This window comes from Muscardinus avellanarius (assembly GCF_963383645.1).
Source record: "Muscardinus avellanarius genome assembly, chromosome: 20".
In the NCBI taxonomy this organism is placed as follows: domain Eukaryota; kingdom Metazoa; phylum Chordata; class Mammalia; order Rodentia; family Gliridae; genus Muscardinus; species Muscardinus avellanarius.
The window spans coordinates 15,906,657-15,924,270 of NC_137806.1; the positions used below are offsets into that span (position 1 = coordinate 15,906,657).

At 39.5% G+C, this 17,614-nt stretch overlaps 1 protein-coding gene across 1 annotated transcript in view; it reads left to right on the forward strand.

Annotated features, from left to right (window-relative positions):
• The window catches only part of CUBN (cubilin), a gene marked incomplete at both ends in the record, with an annotated part of 282,744 nt that overhangs the window by 32,448 nt on the left and 232,682 nt on the right, over positions 1-17,614 (forward strand). Inside the window, 3 exons of the mRNA XM_080716933.1 lie at positions 4,806-4,987; positions 7,101-7,263; positions 8,788-8,978. Of these exons, the coding sequence (XP_080573059.1) occupies positions 4,806-4,987; positions 7,101-7,263; positions 8,788-8,978 (536 nt within the window). The remainder of the gene's footprint in view (positions 1-4,805; positions 4,988-7,100; positions 7,264-8,787; positions 8,979-17,614) is intronic.

A 17,614-nucleotide genomic window follows, 5' to 3' on the forward strand; every position in this document is an offset into this window, starting at 1 on the left:
ATCCTAATTTAAAAATTCTACAATTTTATTTATTTATTTATTTATTTTGGCGGTACTGGGGTTCCTGGAAACCCTTCTATCTCCGGGCTATACTCCCAGACCTATTTTATATTTTTTATTTGGAAACAGGGTCTTTTAAGCCAGCGAGGCTGGCTCCGAACCAGCGCAATCCTCCTGTCTCCGCCTCCCAAGTGCGGGTATTACAAGCGTGCGCCACCACGCCTGGAAAATTCTACAATTTTAAAAAATAATATCAATATTACGATTAATCATATTATAACTGAAAATCCTTTAATATTTCATCATTGTTTTTCTATACTTAAGGTATATTTTGCTTATGTCATACAGTCAAATTACTTTTTTTGTCAGTTTTTTGGTATTATTTTTTTTAAATGGTACTGTGGAGCCGGGCATGGTGGCGCACGCTTGTAATCCCCGTGCTTGGGAGGCAGAGACAGGAGGATCGCGCAGGTTCGAAGCCAACCATGCGCGCTGGCTTAGGAGACCCTGTTTCCAAATAAAAATATAAAATAGGTCTGGGAGTGTAGCCTGGAGGTAGAAGGGTTTCCAGAAACCCCAGTGCCACAAAAATAAATAAATAAATAAATAAATAAATAAATAAATAAATAGTACTGTGGATTTAACCCAGAAGCATTCTACTTCCCAGCTACACCCTAGGCCTCCCCCTTTTTTGAAACAGAGTCTTACTAAATTGCTGAAGCTGGCTTTGAAGATGTGATCCTTCTGGCTCAGACTCCTAAATACCAAGGTTACAGGCCTGCACCACTATGCCCAACTAAGTTACTGTTTTAAAGTCTGTATTTATATCCTCTATGGTTATTAGTTCAATAAAATTATTTCATTGGTCTCATTTTGCTTGTGACTTAATATATTTTATTTTTATTAAATTTTCATTAATAATTATGTAAAACATATTGATAGTGCTGAAGCCAAATCAAAATCCATGGTACATTTAGGGAAGTCTAGCTTCCATCCCTGCCCCTCCGCCCCGTTCTTTCCTGCCCTGTAAGTAACTGCTTTTAATTAGTTTTAGATTTATCCCTCTACTTAAAAAATTAAGCAAATAATCACATATAATCATATCTTTTTTTCTTAGATAAAAGGTGTCACACTATACACAGTGGTGTGTAGTTTGCTTTTTTTTTCTCTTCAGTACTGGGGATGAACCAAGGGGACTCGAGCTATACCTCCAGCCCTATTTTTATTCTTTATTTTGAAACAGAGTCTCATTCAGATGGCCTCATTAAGTACCCGAGGCTGTCCGCAAACCCCGATCCTCCGGTCTCAGCCTCCCGAATGCTGGGTTTGCAAGCGAGCGCCACCACGCCTGGCTTTGCTTTTTTTATTTTATGTATCTGGAGATTTTACCATAACCACGTACAGGTCATTATGTAGCTGTGTCATAGTCGATTTCATTATCAGAATTCTGTTGATGGGCATGTCTTGTTTTCCAACCCTTGAGATTCTAAATTTTACTTCCACAAAGTACCTTGTACATTTGTTGTATTTTTGCCCATGTGAAAAGTGGGATTGTTTGGTTAAAAAATGGGTTAGGTCTTTTAGACATTGCTATAGTCTCTTCGTCAGTGACTGTGTCATCTTACATTCTTGATGGCAGTGTATGAGAGTGGCTGTTTCTTCCTATCCTTACCAATAATTTTTCAAAGTTCTGGATTTTTATCATTTTGAGAGGTAAGAAATAGAATCGCAACGAGTTGTCATTTGTGTCTCCCCTGTGATGAGTGATGTCGGACATATTTGTGTATGTCAAGGGATATGTGAATTTTTTTTCCTGTGCTCTCTCTGTTCATTTCTCTAGTCTTTTTAGAAGTGCTTTGTATATTAGGGATATTCTTTGTCATATGTTTTATTTTTTCTATTTTTTCATTACTCTTTTACTTTGCTCATAGGTCTTTTCTTCTTTCCTCCTCCCCTCCCCCTCCTCCTCCTGTTCCTCCTGTTCCTCCTCCTGTTCCTCCTCCTGTTCCTCCTCCTCCTCTTCCTCCTCCCCTCCTCCTCCTCTTCCTCCTCCTCCTCTTCCTCCTCCTTCCTTCTTCTTCCTCTTCTTCTTGGTCTCACTAAGGTACTGAGGCTGTTCTCCAACTTGCCATCCTCCTGTCTCAGCCTCCCAAGTCCTGGGATTTCAGGTGTCATGCCACCACGCCCAGATACTTTGCTCATATTATTGTATGCTTTAAAAACTTCTATCTACTAGACAGTTTTTAAAGTATTAATTTTCAGAAAATGTTTCTTCCTTTGAGGAACTGAGATGTTTTCTCACTAGGAACAATGAGAGTCATGTAAACTAAATTGTCTCATGTTCTGCCTTGGTAGCAATTATTTTGCATGAATAATCTGCATAGTTATGTGAATCTCCTATCTTTCAAATCTAAAAAATGTAGCCTCATTTCATTTTTCCCTAATGTATATTTATTTTATATATTATTTAGTATTTCTATTTTTATTTTATTTATTTATTTTTTATCTTTTCCTTAACACATTTATTTTGTTTGTAAATAAAACATAAAAATATTTACATATAAAATATTAAAATAAAACAACTAATTATTTCTCATTTACAAATATTTTTTTAAGTCTCAAAGTCAAGAGATGATAGATTATTTTTCAATAAATCAATTTGCAAGTAGATTAAAAACATTATATTTTTATTTTTATTTTTTGGGGGGTGGTACTGGGGTTCCTGGAAACCCTTCTACCTTTGGGCTACACTCCCAGACCTATTTTATATTTTTATTTGGAAACAAGGTCTCTTAAGCCAGTGAAGCTGGCTTCAAACCAGCATGATCCTCCTGTCTGTGCCTCCCAAGTGCGGGGATTACAAGCGTGCACCACCACGCCTGGCAAAAAACATTATACTTTTATAAACTGGCTTTTTCCAAAAAAATTTCTCTAATATTCTGACTTTCTTCATGTGTTTAAAAATAATAATAATCAGTCCTCAAACTCCAAACACTTTAAATTTTAATTATAATTCTAAGATAAAAGATTTGTTTTCTTTTTATGAGGATGTGTAGAATTTTATATTATTTATTTTAAACATTTAAAAATTTTTTTTAATTTAAACAAATTTTTTATTGAACGTAAATAGTATACATTTACACTATAATTGATGCCCTCCCCCCCGCCCCGTTTATTTTTATTTTATAGTAGCATTTTCTGTAAGTAACCACAGATTTTTCATTAAATAAATGTGGATTTTAATGGAGAAGAGATCCTTCCAGTAATTTATCAGCCAGATAAGAGACTGCTGTGGTCTAATGAGTCAGAAAGCCTGTCTCAGTCCCCCCCCCCCCATTCCTGGAACGGGGGCTTAACCACTGCACACACTTTTAAAAAATGTATACTTTAATTAGTGCACCATAATTATACATCATAATGAGGTCCAGAGTAATAGGAACACACACACACACACACACACACACACGCACACGCACACACACACACACGCACACACGCACACACACGCACACACGCACACACGCACACACACACTTGCTGTGTTCCTCTCCAGATTCTGCCCACTCCCTCGTCTGGCCCCCGTGTATGCCACTGAGATGGCTGTTGGTGATTTCACAGATGTACTTAGCATTGTTTGTACCGTTGCCTTCATGATACCTCCCTCCCCTCGTCTAAACCCCCTCTGTCCCTCTGTCTCTCCTCCTTCATATGAAGTCCCTTTGGTTACCCAATTTCTTTCTAGCTTTTCTATGTGAGAAAAAAAACATACAACTGTTCACTTCCTGGCTGGCTAACCTCACTTAGCATGGTGTTCATTTTCCTGCAGAGGGAAATCTTCATTTATACAAATGAATGGTTTAACTATATGAGAGTGTTCAGAAAAGCTCACATAAAATTATGCTGTGCCTAACCAGTTTAAAATACAAAATGATATGATTTGTTGTAAAACATAGAAGTTGATAGAAGTTCAGTTTTTTTTTTTTTTTTTTTTTTGAGATACTGGGGATGGAACCCAGGGACATGCTACCTCCGAGCTACACCCCCACCCAGCCCTATTTTTTTTTTATTCTTTATTTTGAAATAAGGTCTCACTGAGCCTCACTAAGTGGTAGCAAAGTCTGTCCACAAACCACGATCCTCCTGTCTCGGCCTCCCAAATACTAGGATTACAAGTATGCGCCGCCATGCCCAGATGGTTTCAGAGTTTTTTTTAAGTTAATATTAAGAAAGTAATCTGTTCAAGGTAGGGAAAAAAAGAACTTACAGTCCCATCATTCATTGCTCAGATGGTGGTCCAGCGTTGAATTTTAAATTTTTATTATCATATGATAGTTTGTAAGCAGAGAACTTGCACATGGGTCATTTATTTATTTATCAGTTGGTGCTTCTAGATTGATAACTATGAAGCTGAACATCTTTAATTTATGAGGGCACCCAAAACTGCTCATAGTTATTTATTTATTTATTTATTTATTTATTTATTTATTTATTTATTGGTGGTACTGGGGTTCCTGGAAGCCCTTCTACCTCCGGTATACACTCCCACAGGCTACACTCCCAGACCTATTTTTTTTTTAACATTTTTATGTGGAAACAGGGTCTCTTAAACCAGCGAGGCTGGCTCCGAACCAGCGCGATCCTCCTGTCTCCGCCTCCCGAGCGCAGGGATGACAAGCGTGTCAACCATGCCCAGCAAGCTCATAGTTATTTAAATGAAGTTTGGCCTCTTACAGCAGGGCTATGATAATTCTATATGAGCTATAACTTTTCTACAAATGTAACGTTCTTTTCCCTTCTTATTTTAGAGTGTGGAGGGCAAGTGACTGGTTCTTACGGTTCTATCACATCTCCGGGGTATCCTGGAAACTACCCCCCAGGAAGAGATTGTATCTGGCATGTTGTAACTAGTCCTGGCCTCCTGATAACATTTACTTTTGGGACCTTGCGCCTGGAACACCATGAGGATTGCAGCAAAGACTATCTGGAGGTAAACAGTTATATTTGGATAGAACATATCATGATGTGTTTAGAATGTATCATGAGGTGTTTAGCACTTAGCAAATTATTGTTTGGCGATGCTATGGGTGCCCAATTTATTAGCAATGATTAGATATGTTTCCTGATAGGTACCCCTTATCTATGTCTCGCTAGGTCCCTATTCTCAACTCTGCCTGCTTACTGCTGCTTCATCTGGGTTCCATTTGCATCTGGCAAAACGATTGCCTTACCTTCTCCTGCCCTTTTCTGGAAACCCAGGCTCCTGGCAGTGGAATAGCAGAATTAATGAAACAAACACAAGGGATGGTTGTGTTCTCAACACAGATTCAGATCTTCAGTTGTGTATGGGAAACTAGCAGCCGTTTCACAACTTGACTATAATGTCCACAAAGAAAAATAAATGAGTAGTGATAGTGTTGGAATGAAGTGATAAGTGGTGAGTCTTGCTGGGAAGTGATGGAAATTACCACTGGGAAGAAAGGAGTCAGCCAAGCCCCTCCTACTTCCCATGAGCAAAAGGAAGCTTGGAGGGGGAAAAGAAGGCTATTATAAAGAATGCCAAACGCACAGAGGAGCATCATTAATGTTGCTCTCCATCTGTGCACAGAAAAGATCATTGAGGAGACTGAGTTCTTAGATGGTTTCTGTATTTTTTTTTTATCCCAATAACTCTCAATGGCCTTTGAAATCACACTAAAGAAGACAATGAGCTTTTCTGAGTCCATTAGAGAAGAATGGAGTGCTGTGGAATTATTCATAAAGGATAGAAGGATGTGACTGTCAAATAGGGTCTCCACAAGTTGAAGTCATTAGTAATTTAGCAGTTTTAATAATGGACTTGAAACCATTGGGGATGAATGGATGATCTGCCTCTCCTTGGAAATTTTTATAAAAATAACCTTTTCAATGTTGACAGTAAAATATAAGTTATCCTGAATTAACATTCAACAAATTTCATCAAATTAACTTGGGATTTAAAAAAAATTCCTGTATGTTAGTTTCTGGATAGCATATAATAGAAAGTTTCAATCATTTGGACAATATTGAAATGTCTCTCCTTTCTTATCAAGCTACAATATTTCAAGGAACTAGTTCAATATAAAAATAAAGTAATGCTTCCCTGTAACTTTTATGTCAATGGAAAAAGTAATTTGATGGATGAAATGGGCCATTTAAAAACATGATTTAGCTGGGAGCAGAAGTGTACACCTGTAATCCCAGCTACTTTGGGAGACTGAGGCTAGAGAATCACAAATTCAAGACTAGCCTGGGCAATCTAGTGAGGCCTTATCTAGAAAGGAAGGAAGGAAGGAAGGAACAAAGAAAGAAAGAAAAAAGAAAGGAAGGAAGGAGGGAAGGAAGGAAGAAAGAAAGAAAAAGAAAGGAAGAAGGGAAGGAAGGAAGGGCTGGTGATATTGCTCAATAGTAGAGCAGCCCTGGATTGAATCCCCAGTCACACACACACACACACACACACACACACACACACCCCTAACAAAATCTTTAGTTCATTTACTACTTGGTGTTCTGTGTAGTACAGACTTTGTCATGACAACATAAGTATAGAGTGGTCAAAATGATTAAACAATTTTAAACAATTAAAGATGTTTGCGATCCCATTGTCATTGCTGGTACGTAATTACGATCAAAGTTGCGCTTTTAGAGTTGTGGCGACCTGTGATGTGCCTGCGCTTCCTTTCCCACCTGCAGTGCGCCTGAATACCTGCACCAAGCCCTGACTCAGTTAACATCACTAGCATTTTGTCTCCTATTTTCTTTGAATATACTAATTTTCTTCTTCCGGAAATGTATTGTTTCAAGTCAAATATCTTGACAGGAAAAACCTAGTAAAGAGTACACTGATAGAACTCCAAAGTATATCTTTAACCTTGGGAGTGAAGTTCAGACGGAAGATGTGGGCTGATGGTCGTGGAGGAGGTGCCCTTTGCTGACCCCAGCCATGTGTTAATTCTGTATGTGACAGGGGAGCTTCCTAGACCCATCACTTTTATAGGACAGATTTCCTGAAGTTAATGTACAAAATAGCCCGGCTTGTTAAAAGATCACCACATTGACCTTCATGATTTTCTCTTTTGTTTTAGATTCGAGATGGTCCTCTGTCACAGGACCCAGTTCTTGGGAAATTCTGCAGCACTCTCACTGTCCCCCCGCTCCAGACCACAGGCTCCATTGCCAGAGTTCATTTCCATTCTGACAGCCAGACTAGCGATCAAGGCTTCCACATCACCTACCTCACTTCCCCTTGTAAGTAACCTGCCAAGTTAGCGCTTACTATATATTTGAAAGATGATACTATGCTGTATCACCATCTTATATTTTAAGGCGATACTGAAGATAATTGGCTTTCTTAGACTAATAGCATGGATTTGTCTTCCATAGCTGAGATCCTTTATCTTACCAAGGCTCTATTATTAATACTGCAATATTCCTCAGTCCTTAAATGATCATGATAGAGATGGATGAAATACCTAAAATCAAATATTTGACCAATACAATCTACCTTTCGATGTGCCTGACTTTGTCCTTGGTCAGGTCTAGCTGGACAGGAGCTGACTTTCAGGATCACAGGGTCCTGGCTCCTAGAGTCTCACTTTTAGTGAAAGTGAATTAATTACCATGGCTCTGTTGCACACACACACACACACACACACACACACACACACACACGCGCGCACACACACATGGTCTATGATTTTCATTTTAGAGATAAAGCTCTGTTCATCATCATGCTGTTAATGAGAATTCATAGGAAAAGTGCCTTTTAAATCTCAGCATAATGAAAAGTAAGTGACCACTGGTCCCCTTTCTTCCCGGACTCTGGCTTCAGGCTGAATCTGTAGTCGGCCTCCGGCAATTCCTGTAGCCCCTGTTTTCTATGTTTATCAGCCTTCCTCTGGCCACATGTTCTGTTCTGTACTCATTTTTCCTTTAATCTGATTCATTTGTATGGTTATATATTTTATTTTGTTGCATTATTTTATAAAATCCTTTAAATTTTTTGGAATGCAGCAGAGCATCAATTTTTATTGTTGCTGTTGGTGTTTGTGGTGGTGCTGGGGATTGAATGCAAGAACATTCTACCTCTGAGATATACTCTCAGCCCTATTTTATTTTTTTATTTTGAAACAGGGTCTCACTAAATTGCTAAGACCGGCCTCAAACCTGTGATCCTCTTATGTCAGCCTCCCAAGTACTGGAATTACAGGTGTATGCCACCATGCCCAGCTATTAATGTATTTTTAAAGCAATTTATTATTTAAAAAAATTTTTTTTTGGTGGTACTGGGGTTCCTGGAAGCCCTTTTACCTCTGGGCTACACTCCCAGACCTATTTTATACTTTTTTTTTATTTTTGGAAAGAGGGTCTCTTAAGGCAGCACGGCTGGCTTTGAACCTGTGTGATCCTCCTATCTCCACCTACCAAGGGCGGGGATTACAAGCGTGGGCCACCACGCCCAGCTTTTTAAAGCAATTTATATAAGAGAATGGGGGTGGATTGGAACTTCAATCACCTGTCACCTGTCTGTCTCCATATCTATTTCTTAGGCAGTAAAGGGATGCCCTGCAAATATGTATAATAAGATGCATAAAAACTATACAATGGGAGGCATAACCCTTTACAGGGTGAATAAAGTGAGTGTGTGTGTGTGTGTGTGTGTGTGTGTGTGTGTGTGTTGTACATGCATGTGTCATTTTCTTTAAAGTGTGGATCTAATGTCTGGGAGCCAGAGAAACAGCCATCCTCATAACTTCTCTGTGTTCTCCGTAGCACATCTGTACTGTGGAGGCACCTACAATGACACAGAGGGAGAGATCCTGCTTCCTGAACTCTCTGGGCCTTTCACTCACAGCCAGCAGTGCTTCTATGTCATACAGCAGCCGCAGGGAGAACAAATAGAGCTCAACTTCACCCACGTTGAGCTGGAGAGCCAGAGCGGCTGTGCTCACAGCTACATTGAGGTACGTCAGCCCTCCGGCCCTTTGGTGCTGTTCATTGACATTGCTGTGCCCTGTTGGGTCGTGGTCTTCCATGGTCAGGTCAGCACATCCAGGCCCCTGGAGCTGGTGTTAGAATGCCATTTTATACCCTATCCCAGCCTGCTGAATCAGGGCCCCTGGGGAAGGAAGACGTGCCAGGGAGCTCTCTCTAATGGGAGGCTAGAGTTAAACAACTGTTCTACAGAATCTGAAAGAATCTGCCCCATACATACTTATAGACATAAAACAAGAGATCAGTAAGGAAATCAACAAAGAACTAAAAGAAAAGCTGAGGCTAGAAGCCCAAAATAATGCTTAAGTACAGGCAATTAAACCCAGCTCTAATCACTAAGGTACACCAAGTAAGTGAGTCTATTAGGATTAATAGAATTTACTAATAGGTTTAAGATGTCAGAGATAGGATAATTTTAGGATAATTTCTTTTCTTTTCTTTTCTTTTCTTTTCTTTTCTTTTCTTTTCTTTTCGGTACTGGGGAATGAACCCATGAGCATTCTGCCTCTGAGCTAGACCCCAGCCCTATTTATTTATTTTTTATTCTGAAACAGGGTCTTTCTAATTTGCTGAAGATCTCACTAAATTGCTGAACTGGCCTCAAACCTGCAATCGTCCTAAGTCTCCCAAGTATTGAGATTATAGGAGTGTGCCACTGCTCAGCTTATTTATTTTAAAACAGGGTCTTCGCTAAGCTTCTGAGGGTAGCCTCCAACCTGATATGCTCCTGTCTCAGCCTCCCCACCGCTGGGATTACTGGCGTGCGCCATGCCCCGCTTCTAGGATGATGTATGTGAGGGCATTCAACCTAGAGAAGTAAAGGGCTTTCCCGGCCGACTCAGCTGTCTGTGGCTGAGCGTCCCTCTAGACATCGAGGAACTCTCGCTGTAGGGGTTCAGCCTCACCTTCATCAGTTCTGCTCACTCTTCTTCACAACATTTTAACTTTAGCTCATGGAATGGTTGTTCTAGGAGATGATCTACAGCAAAAAAACAAAACAAAACAAAACAAAAACCAGGCAGTTTTTGTTTGTTGGGCCTGGCATCCTTTTGCTTAGTTATTGGTCAAAGCACAAATTAAAGTGCAGAGCCATAAAAACAAAACCTTCTTTGTTGGGGACAATCATTTCATATAAACTCAGAGAAGCCTTTACCATTTCGTTTGCTCCTGCAAGTTAAGCCAGTTTATGTTTCCAGGAAAGATCTATACAGCCTCCTGACCTCTGCCCTATGTTAGAAGAAACAGAACGTCACCCTAAGCCTGCACTTCGCTGAAGTACACTGGCCCTAGCACTGTAGTAATAGATATATTTTAAGGTCAGAAGTGTTTATGGTGATGTGATGGGCATTTTAACTCAAATCAGGTTTTCTGAAGTCTCTCATAAAATAAAGTTTTATACTTTGGAGCATTTTTAAGTATTTGGGGGTAAATAGAAATGAAATATCCAAGAATAGTATTTTCCTCTGAAGCAGTAAAAGTACTTACAATCAGAGAGTGTTTTCCATGCGCCAGAAACTGTTCTAAGATTTTTAAATAATATAGTAAATTAAGTAGATAAATATAGCTGCCTGCTTGCTGTCTACCAGGCCTCATCAGTGATTAACATTAAGTTAATTCACTGAACCCTCATACCAACCATCTTTATTACTTTTTTTATTTTTTGGTTCCAGGGATGAGCCCAGGGGCATTCTACCTCTGAGCTACACCCCAGCCCTGTTTTATTTTTCATTTGGAAACAGTATCTTGCTAAGTTGCTGAGGGTTTTATTGAGTTGCTGAGGCTGGCCGTGAACCTGTGGTCCTCCTGTCTCAGCCTCTCGTGTACTGGGAATGACTGGTGGGCTTCCCCACTCCTAGCTTATTACTGTTTTAATCTTGAAAATCTGAGGCTCAGAGAAGCTGAGTTGCCTGCCTCAGCAAGAGGCTGAGCTGGGATTTGAATTTAGAAGTTCTAGTCGCACCGATCTCTGATAAAAACAGAGATGCAATAGTGTGTTTTGACTATAGGATGTCTCATCTTCCCTGGGGAGGAAGATCTCATGAATTTACCAGTTCCATCCCTGCCTCTCTGCTCACAGAACTAAAATATAAAGTGAGCCACAGTGGTTCTCTCAGATAGGCAATAAAGCAACTCTAATAGAGAATTCTGGGTGCCTTTTTCATTATGTTCTTCTGGTTGTTCTAATGGCTCTAAGGTGCTGTCAGAGCATGTGGAGTGATGGATCCTCTCTAGCTTCACAGAACACGCTCGTTGAATTCCAATGAGGAGTTGCATAAACTTTTCTGAATTGTTCTGTAAGTTATCAGTAAAGAAAATTTTAAAATGGCATTAAGCAATTTAATTTTGTAAATTAGAATGGCAGAATGCTTTGTAGGCAGAATGAGATTCAAGTAAACTCACCTGAGGTCTTAATTTGGATTCTGTCATTAGATCACTGTATAACCCTGTACAGTTCTTTACATGGATGCTTCAATTCCTATTTGAATAAGATAGCCGACCCATTCCTCTTTGTGAACATAAAATCCAAGAAATGAATGATAAAGTTTAAAATATTGAAAATATTGTGCACACGCAGAGTTTTCCTAAACCCTATCTTTGATTCTTGCCTTGAACCCAGCAGTTTATAGATGGCCAATAAGGCTCTTTTCTGGTTGGGATAGAGTATTTATATTCTGATGTGCACATATACCCACAAGGTCTTGACCAAATTTCTCTCAAGAACTATTGATGGGAAAAAAATGAAAGAACTCTATTATTGAAAAGTGTGGGTCACGGTAATGGCTTGAATACTTGAGTAGACTTTTCTATTATATCCTTGACCAAACTGAAGGAATACATACAATCAAGTTCAGCATCACCCAGGATCACAGAACTAAGATAGGTCATTTTAATATAGATTTTTCACTCTGCAGATGAGGAAATTGAGTTCCATGAAGGCCAAACTCTAATTGTTGTCATAATAGGACTTAAAAGCCAGCCATGGTGGCACATGCCTATAACTTGAGAGTACTGCTGCTTTGAAGCTAGCCTCAGCGACTTAGTGAAAACTTGTTTTAAAATAAAAAATATATATGGCTGGGGGTGTAGCTCAGAGGTAGAATACTCCTGGGTCCAATCCCCGGTACTATAATTAAAAAGTACTTTTATGTACCCTCATAGGATTCTAGATAAATATATATTGGCTTAGATCAGAGTTCTCTTCATTAAATCATTTCTATCATTTGGAAAAATTTATGAGCAAATATCTTTTTCTGTGTGTGGGTCTGGGAATGGAATCCAGGGGCATTTGACCTCCAAGCTACATCCCCTGCCCTATTTTGTATTTTTTATTTTGAAACAGGGTCTCACTGAGTTGTGGAGGGCCCAAATAGCAGAGGTTGTCCACAAAATGTGATCCTCTGGTCTCAGCCTCCCGAATGCTGGGATTACGAGTGTGCGCCACCATGCCAGGCTTAACTTTTCTATGCCATCTATTTCAGAGGAACAGTCCCAGTTCCTCTGAGTGGGAAGTAGGGGAAGGAACAGATGTTTGGGGATGGGTCACAGACATTTGGTGGAGTGAGCAATTTTATTAATTTCTTTCATTTTCTCCCTGAAGCCTCAGCGCTAACATCATATAGACTTCCAAATTTAGTATTCAGCCTACAACTTGCATTCTCTAGAAGTAAAAACATTAAACTTTCATTACTATCTCAAGTGTCCTTCAGTCAGAGCTCTGATGGCTTAAGTCAATGATGAGCTAGTAATGAGAGGTACTGTGCTGTGTTCATCGAACTCTATGTGGATGAAAAGCTCTCTTAGACAACAAAGGGGAACTAAAAGTTTATCTGTCCTTGTGTTCATTCTTTTGTAGCCACATCATATCCTCTATGGGCAATATGTGCTTTTGGAAATATAAAATTTAATTGAAAGAGATAAAAATCCAAGAAATAACACATAAGCAGGTGCTTATTATTAAACAAATGAAAAAGGAAAAAATATGCTATACTATGTCTAGGCCACACCAAATCTATTATCTTTTGTAGTTAAATTTTATCTTCAAATGAATGCTTACAGAGCTCTCTTACTGAACAAAGCATGCCTTTCAAAACCATGCAATATATGAAATATAAACTGGGAAACACTATCTAATCTTCATCTACAAGATATCTTTGCACAGCAACAAAGCATCTTAAACTATTCTTTCTAAAATTTGGAGTAGTCTACTTTCTCTACAAAATAGAGTTAGGAAATTATGAGGTCATAAACTCTCTAAACCACCAGAATATCTGAGATGCCATCTTTCTCTCCTTTTATTTATTTGCTTTAACAATTTGCTCTTTAGGTACAGGTTTTAAAATGAAACCACTATGTTGGGGAAGTCGTAATAATGCCATCTGATTCCTGTATCACATTCTTCCAAGACCACCATCCAAGAGACGAAGATATACTAGCAAAAAGGAAAGGTTTGGCAGGGCATGGTGGCACACGCTTGTAAGCCCAGCATTCTGGAGATACTCAGTGAGACCTGTTTCAAAATAAAAAAATAAGAAAAAATAGGGTGGGGGTGTAGCTCGGAGGTCGAATGCCCCTGGGTTCCATCCCCAGACTCACTAAATAAATAAATGAATAATAAATAAATAAATAAATGAAAAACACAATTGATAAGACAAGATGGAATAAATTATATTAAAATTGGTTTTTGAAATATAGGGAGTGTACCTATATTACAAGTGGCATGAATTACAAATTCATTCTATTTCAGACTTCTATGACGACAGGTTAAAAAAGTGGAAGTTGTATACCTTCTTACAATGCGACGCAGTCAGGAATTATTGATGAAATGTTTTAAATTGCTTAAACACTTGGAAATCAATGAACTCCCTCCTAAATAATTATTTAATTAAGAAGAAAATAAAACATAAAAGACTAGGTAGAAAAATAACAAACAGAAAATACTTTATATCTATACCTATGAGCCTAGGAGACATGAAAGTCGATCCCCAGTAACATCTTGAGTTTAAGATTTAGGGGATATTTGGGGTGGTTTGAGGACCTGAAGCCAGAGGCCTTCTACCTCTAGGCTAAACCCTCAGACCTTTTTTTTTTTAAATAGTATCTCGCTACGTTGCTGAGGGTTTTGCTGAACTGCAGAGGCTGGTCTCAAACCAGTGATCTTGTTTTGGCCTCCCCACAGCTGGGGTTACAGGCAGGCACCACCATGCCTAGCTTGAATTTAAGATTTAACGACAAAGAATCGAGAAGCTGGGAAAGTGAGGGAATGACAGGCTGAAACTCAAGATCTGTCTTTACCTCAAGCCTTTTCTTTTACCACTTTCTCTCTCTTTCTGTCCTCCCCTGCCTCCTCCCCCAGAATTCCCAGTTAGCCCTAGACAGCACTCCCACATCTCCCTGTGTCTTCAGCTCAGTTCAGACTCACAAAGGCCCTTCTTTTGCTATTTTTAAAGCATTGAAATGCTTCAGCCACAGCCCTTGGATCGGTGGAAGGAAAGCTATGGCTTTGGGTCTGTATCAATATACTTCTTTCCCTCAAGGGGACCTCTGGATCAGATTCTTGTGGCTGCGAATCACAGAATAATGCTCAAGGGTGTAGGCATACACGGAAAAGAGTAAGGCCTCTGGCATCTGAAGCTGGAGAGTGGTTGTAGTTAGCCAACACAAAAATAGGATATCGAATTACTTTTCAGTTAAACACATTTTGAAATTAATTTTAGTTCAGAGAAATATCTTCCTAAGGATGGCAGAAAAAAGGGGAAACAGGGAGATGTTTAATAGGTCTCATTCTTTAGTCTATTAGTGCAGGGCTCATACTAGAAACATTTGGTTAGTTTCTGAGCTCTGTTGTCAGCGTGCTTTTTTTTTTTTTTTACAATTGCTCAGACATTCTCAGGCTGTCTGGTGGGTGATAACATATGCTGCTTTAGCCAGCTTTCGTTGCTGTGACAAAATACCTGAGGGAATCAAGTTTGAAGAAGAAGTGTTTATTTTGCTCACAGCCTGGTCAGCTGTCCACTGCTTTCGGGCCTGTGCGAGTGGGGAGCCTATGGTGGAACAAAGCTGCCCACTTCATGATGGTCAGGAAGCAGAGAGGGAAAGAGTCTGGGGTGTCAGTATCCCCTCCAAGCATATGCCCTAGTGACCTAACGTTCTTCTACTAGACCCTCCTCCTAAAGTTTCTACCCCTTCCCAGTAGGCTGCGGGCTAAGCTCCAACACATAGCCTTTGGGGAACATTCAAGATCCAAACCTTAGCATCTGCCATTACCCAAGTGGGATAATTGTATAGGTAGCAATCAGAAAAAAGACTGAGAAAGAAGAACCATCTACTCTTGTAGTCAGAGGGTTTGAGTAGAAAAGATTGCTATATGTGAGAGCGTTGCAGGTTCCTGTAGAAACTACCAACTCGGGACACAAGAGTGAGAGCAGAGGACGTGGGACAGCAGTGACCAGGAATGCCACGACTACCAAATGAAAAGACATAACAAAGCAAAGACTGAACGATGATAGGAGACTTCAATGCTGCACTTCTAAGGCAAGATGCTTGACCTCTGCGTGTCTCAATCTTCTCATCTGTAGTAGGAAAGTCTGTTACTTCCCTGGAAAGTGTTAAAAGAGGTCCTTCACTTTCATAAATATTTATCAAACAACCCAGATGCCGGGCACTCTGTTAGAGGGTTAGTATGTAAAATAGATATTAAATAAGTAAGTACATCTACTAGAAACATGGCATATCCCAGAATTTTATGGGCTTGAGCATTGCATATCTTTATAATTTTAAGGATGAATAAGTATTATGCAGGAGAGGAACAATATGGTGTTAGCTCTGTTGTGAGTGGTCGAGGCAGCTTTCCTAAGACTGCTAAATATTGGGACTACAGATGGGGAGTTAGCAGTGCAATAAGCCAAGATAAAGATAATCTCAGCTAGGTGAGCTGGCATAGCCCTAGAGACTGGACTGAGATAAAAACCTGAGAAACTGAAAAGATTGAAAATGAACTAAAGCAGTTGGGACCACAAAGGAGAAGTGGAGAGAAACTATTTATTCAGGAGCTAGATCCTATGCCTAGGATAAAGAGCATGGGCCATATTAGTAAATGCACAGGAAAACAGTGTTTTCAGCATTCGGGGAATGGTTACTAAAAGTTACTATGGTGATGATAGAGATGGGTAGGGGAAGAGGAGGGAGAAGATAACTTACAGGAATTTGCAATTGTGAAGAAGACACTCCTAGGGAAAACTAGGTAAGTAATACTTTGATCTTGAAAACTGGCTTTAAAAATCAGATAGGGGATAAGTTTTCTGTATTGATAGAGACATTAGAATGGACACTGTTTCATGGGACATGGAGTGCTTTAAAATATGGACCATGAGAACCAGGCATGGTGATGCACACCTGTAATCCCACCACTTGGGAGGCTGAGACAGGGTGATCACAGGCGGGAGGCCAGCCTCGGCAATTTAGTGAGACCACAGCAGCCTAGTGAGATGTTGATTCAGGAAAATCAAATCTAATCAAATCAAATAGGGTTGGGGTGTAGCATAGAGGTAGAATGGCCCAAGGTTCAATCTCCAATACCAAAAAAATAAAAGTTGACCATGAAGCATAGTAATAAAGAACAAAGGCTAATAACCAAAGAAAATAATTGTAGTTCCTGCCTGTATTCTCTGATCTTTAATTTTTTTCTTTTTCTTTTTATTTTACCTTGCTTTTTGTACCCTTTAATTTTTTCCCCTCTCATTTGAGGTGAAGAAACATTTGACTCTATTGCACGCAGCTTAGGCCAATACTAGTTTCCAAATCAAGCCTTTACTTAGCTAAAGAACACGTCAGCCTGAAGCTCAAGTCAAGGCAGCCACATGTTAAGTGTTACCATATGGCAAGGTCCTGCTTTCAATTTCTGGATGGGCCAGAATGTTTTGTTTCTACTGCCAGAATATTTTTGTTCCTTTAAATCAAAATGCAATACTTAAGTGGATTTTGGAAATGGTAATATAAAAACACGTCTGGATTCATAGCATACAAACAAATGAACACACACACGAAGACGAGGCTTTGAGACCTGATCTATTCCAGATGTTAAGGCTTACTGGGCTCCAGTTCTCAACTTAAATTTTCATATAAATGGTGTTTCCCAGCTCAGATAATTTTAGCTCTTTGAACACCAAATGTAAGAACTTGGGTTTTTATTATGAGTTGTTTCTCTTCAGGAATTACTTCAATCTATGAATATAACAATCAGAAGCCCATTTGATGCACCCTAGGCTAAAAATCCTGAGTCACATATATCCTAGGGGATGTACTGGGAACCCAGGCCTGAATCATTAAGCATTTGCTAGATGGATGCAAAAATCAGTGAGAAATCTGGGCCTGAGTCACACAGCACTAGAACTTTGCAGTGGTCCCTGTCATTACTTTGCAAATGTGATCCATTAGAAAGAATGAATTTACCATGGGCTTTCGACAACTTACCAGGACATAGCTTCCCCTGACTTCTTATAAAAAACACTTTTCAGTCCTCTGAACCAGGTCCAGGTATTAGTCATCTCTCATTGCGGTCAGAAACAATAGCAATTACCAGGTAAATAAAAAAGGATAACAAACAAAC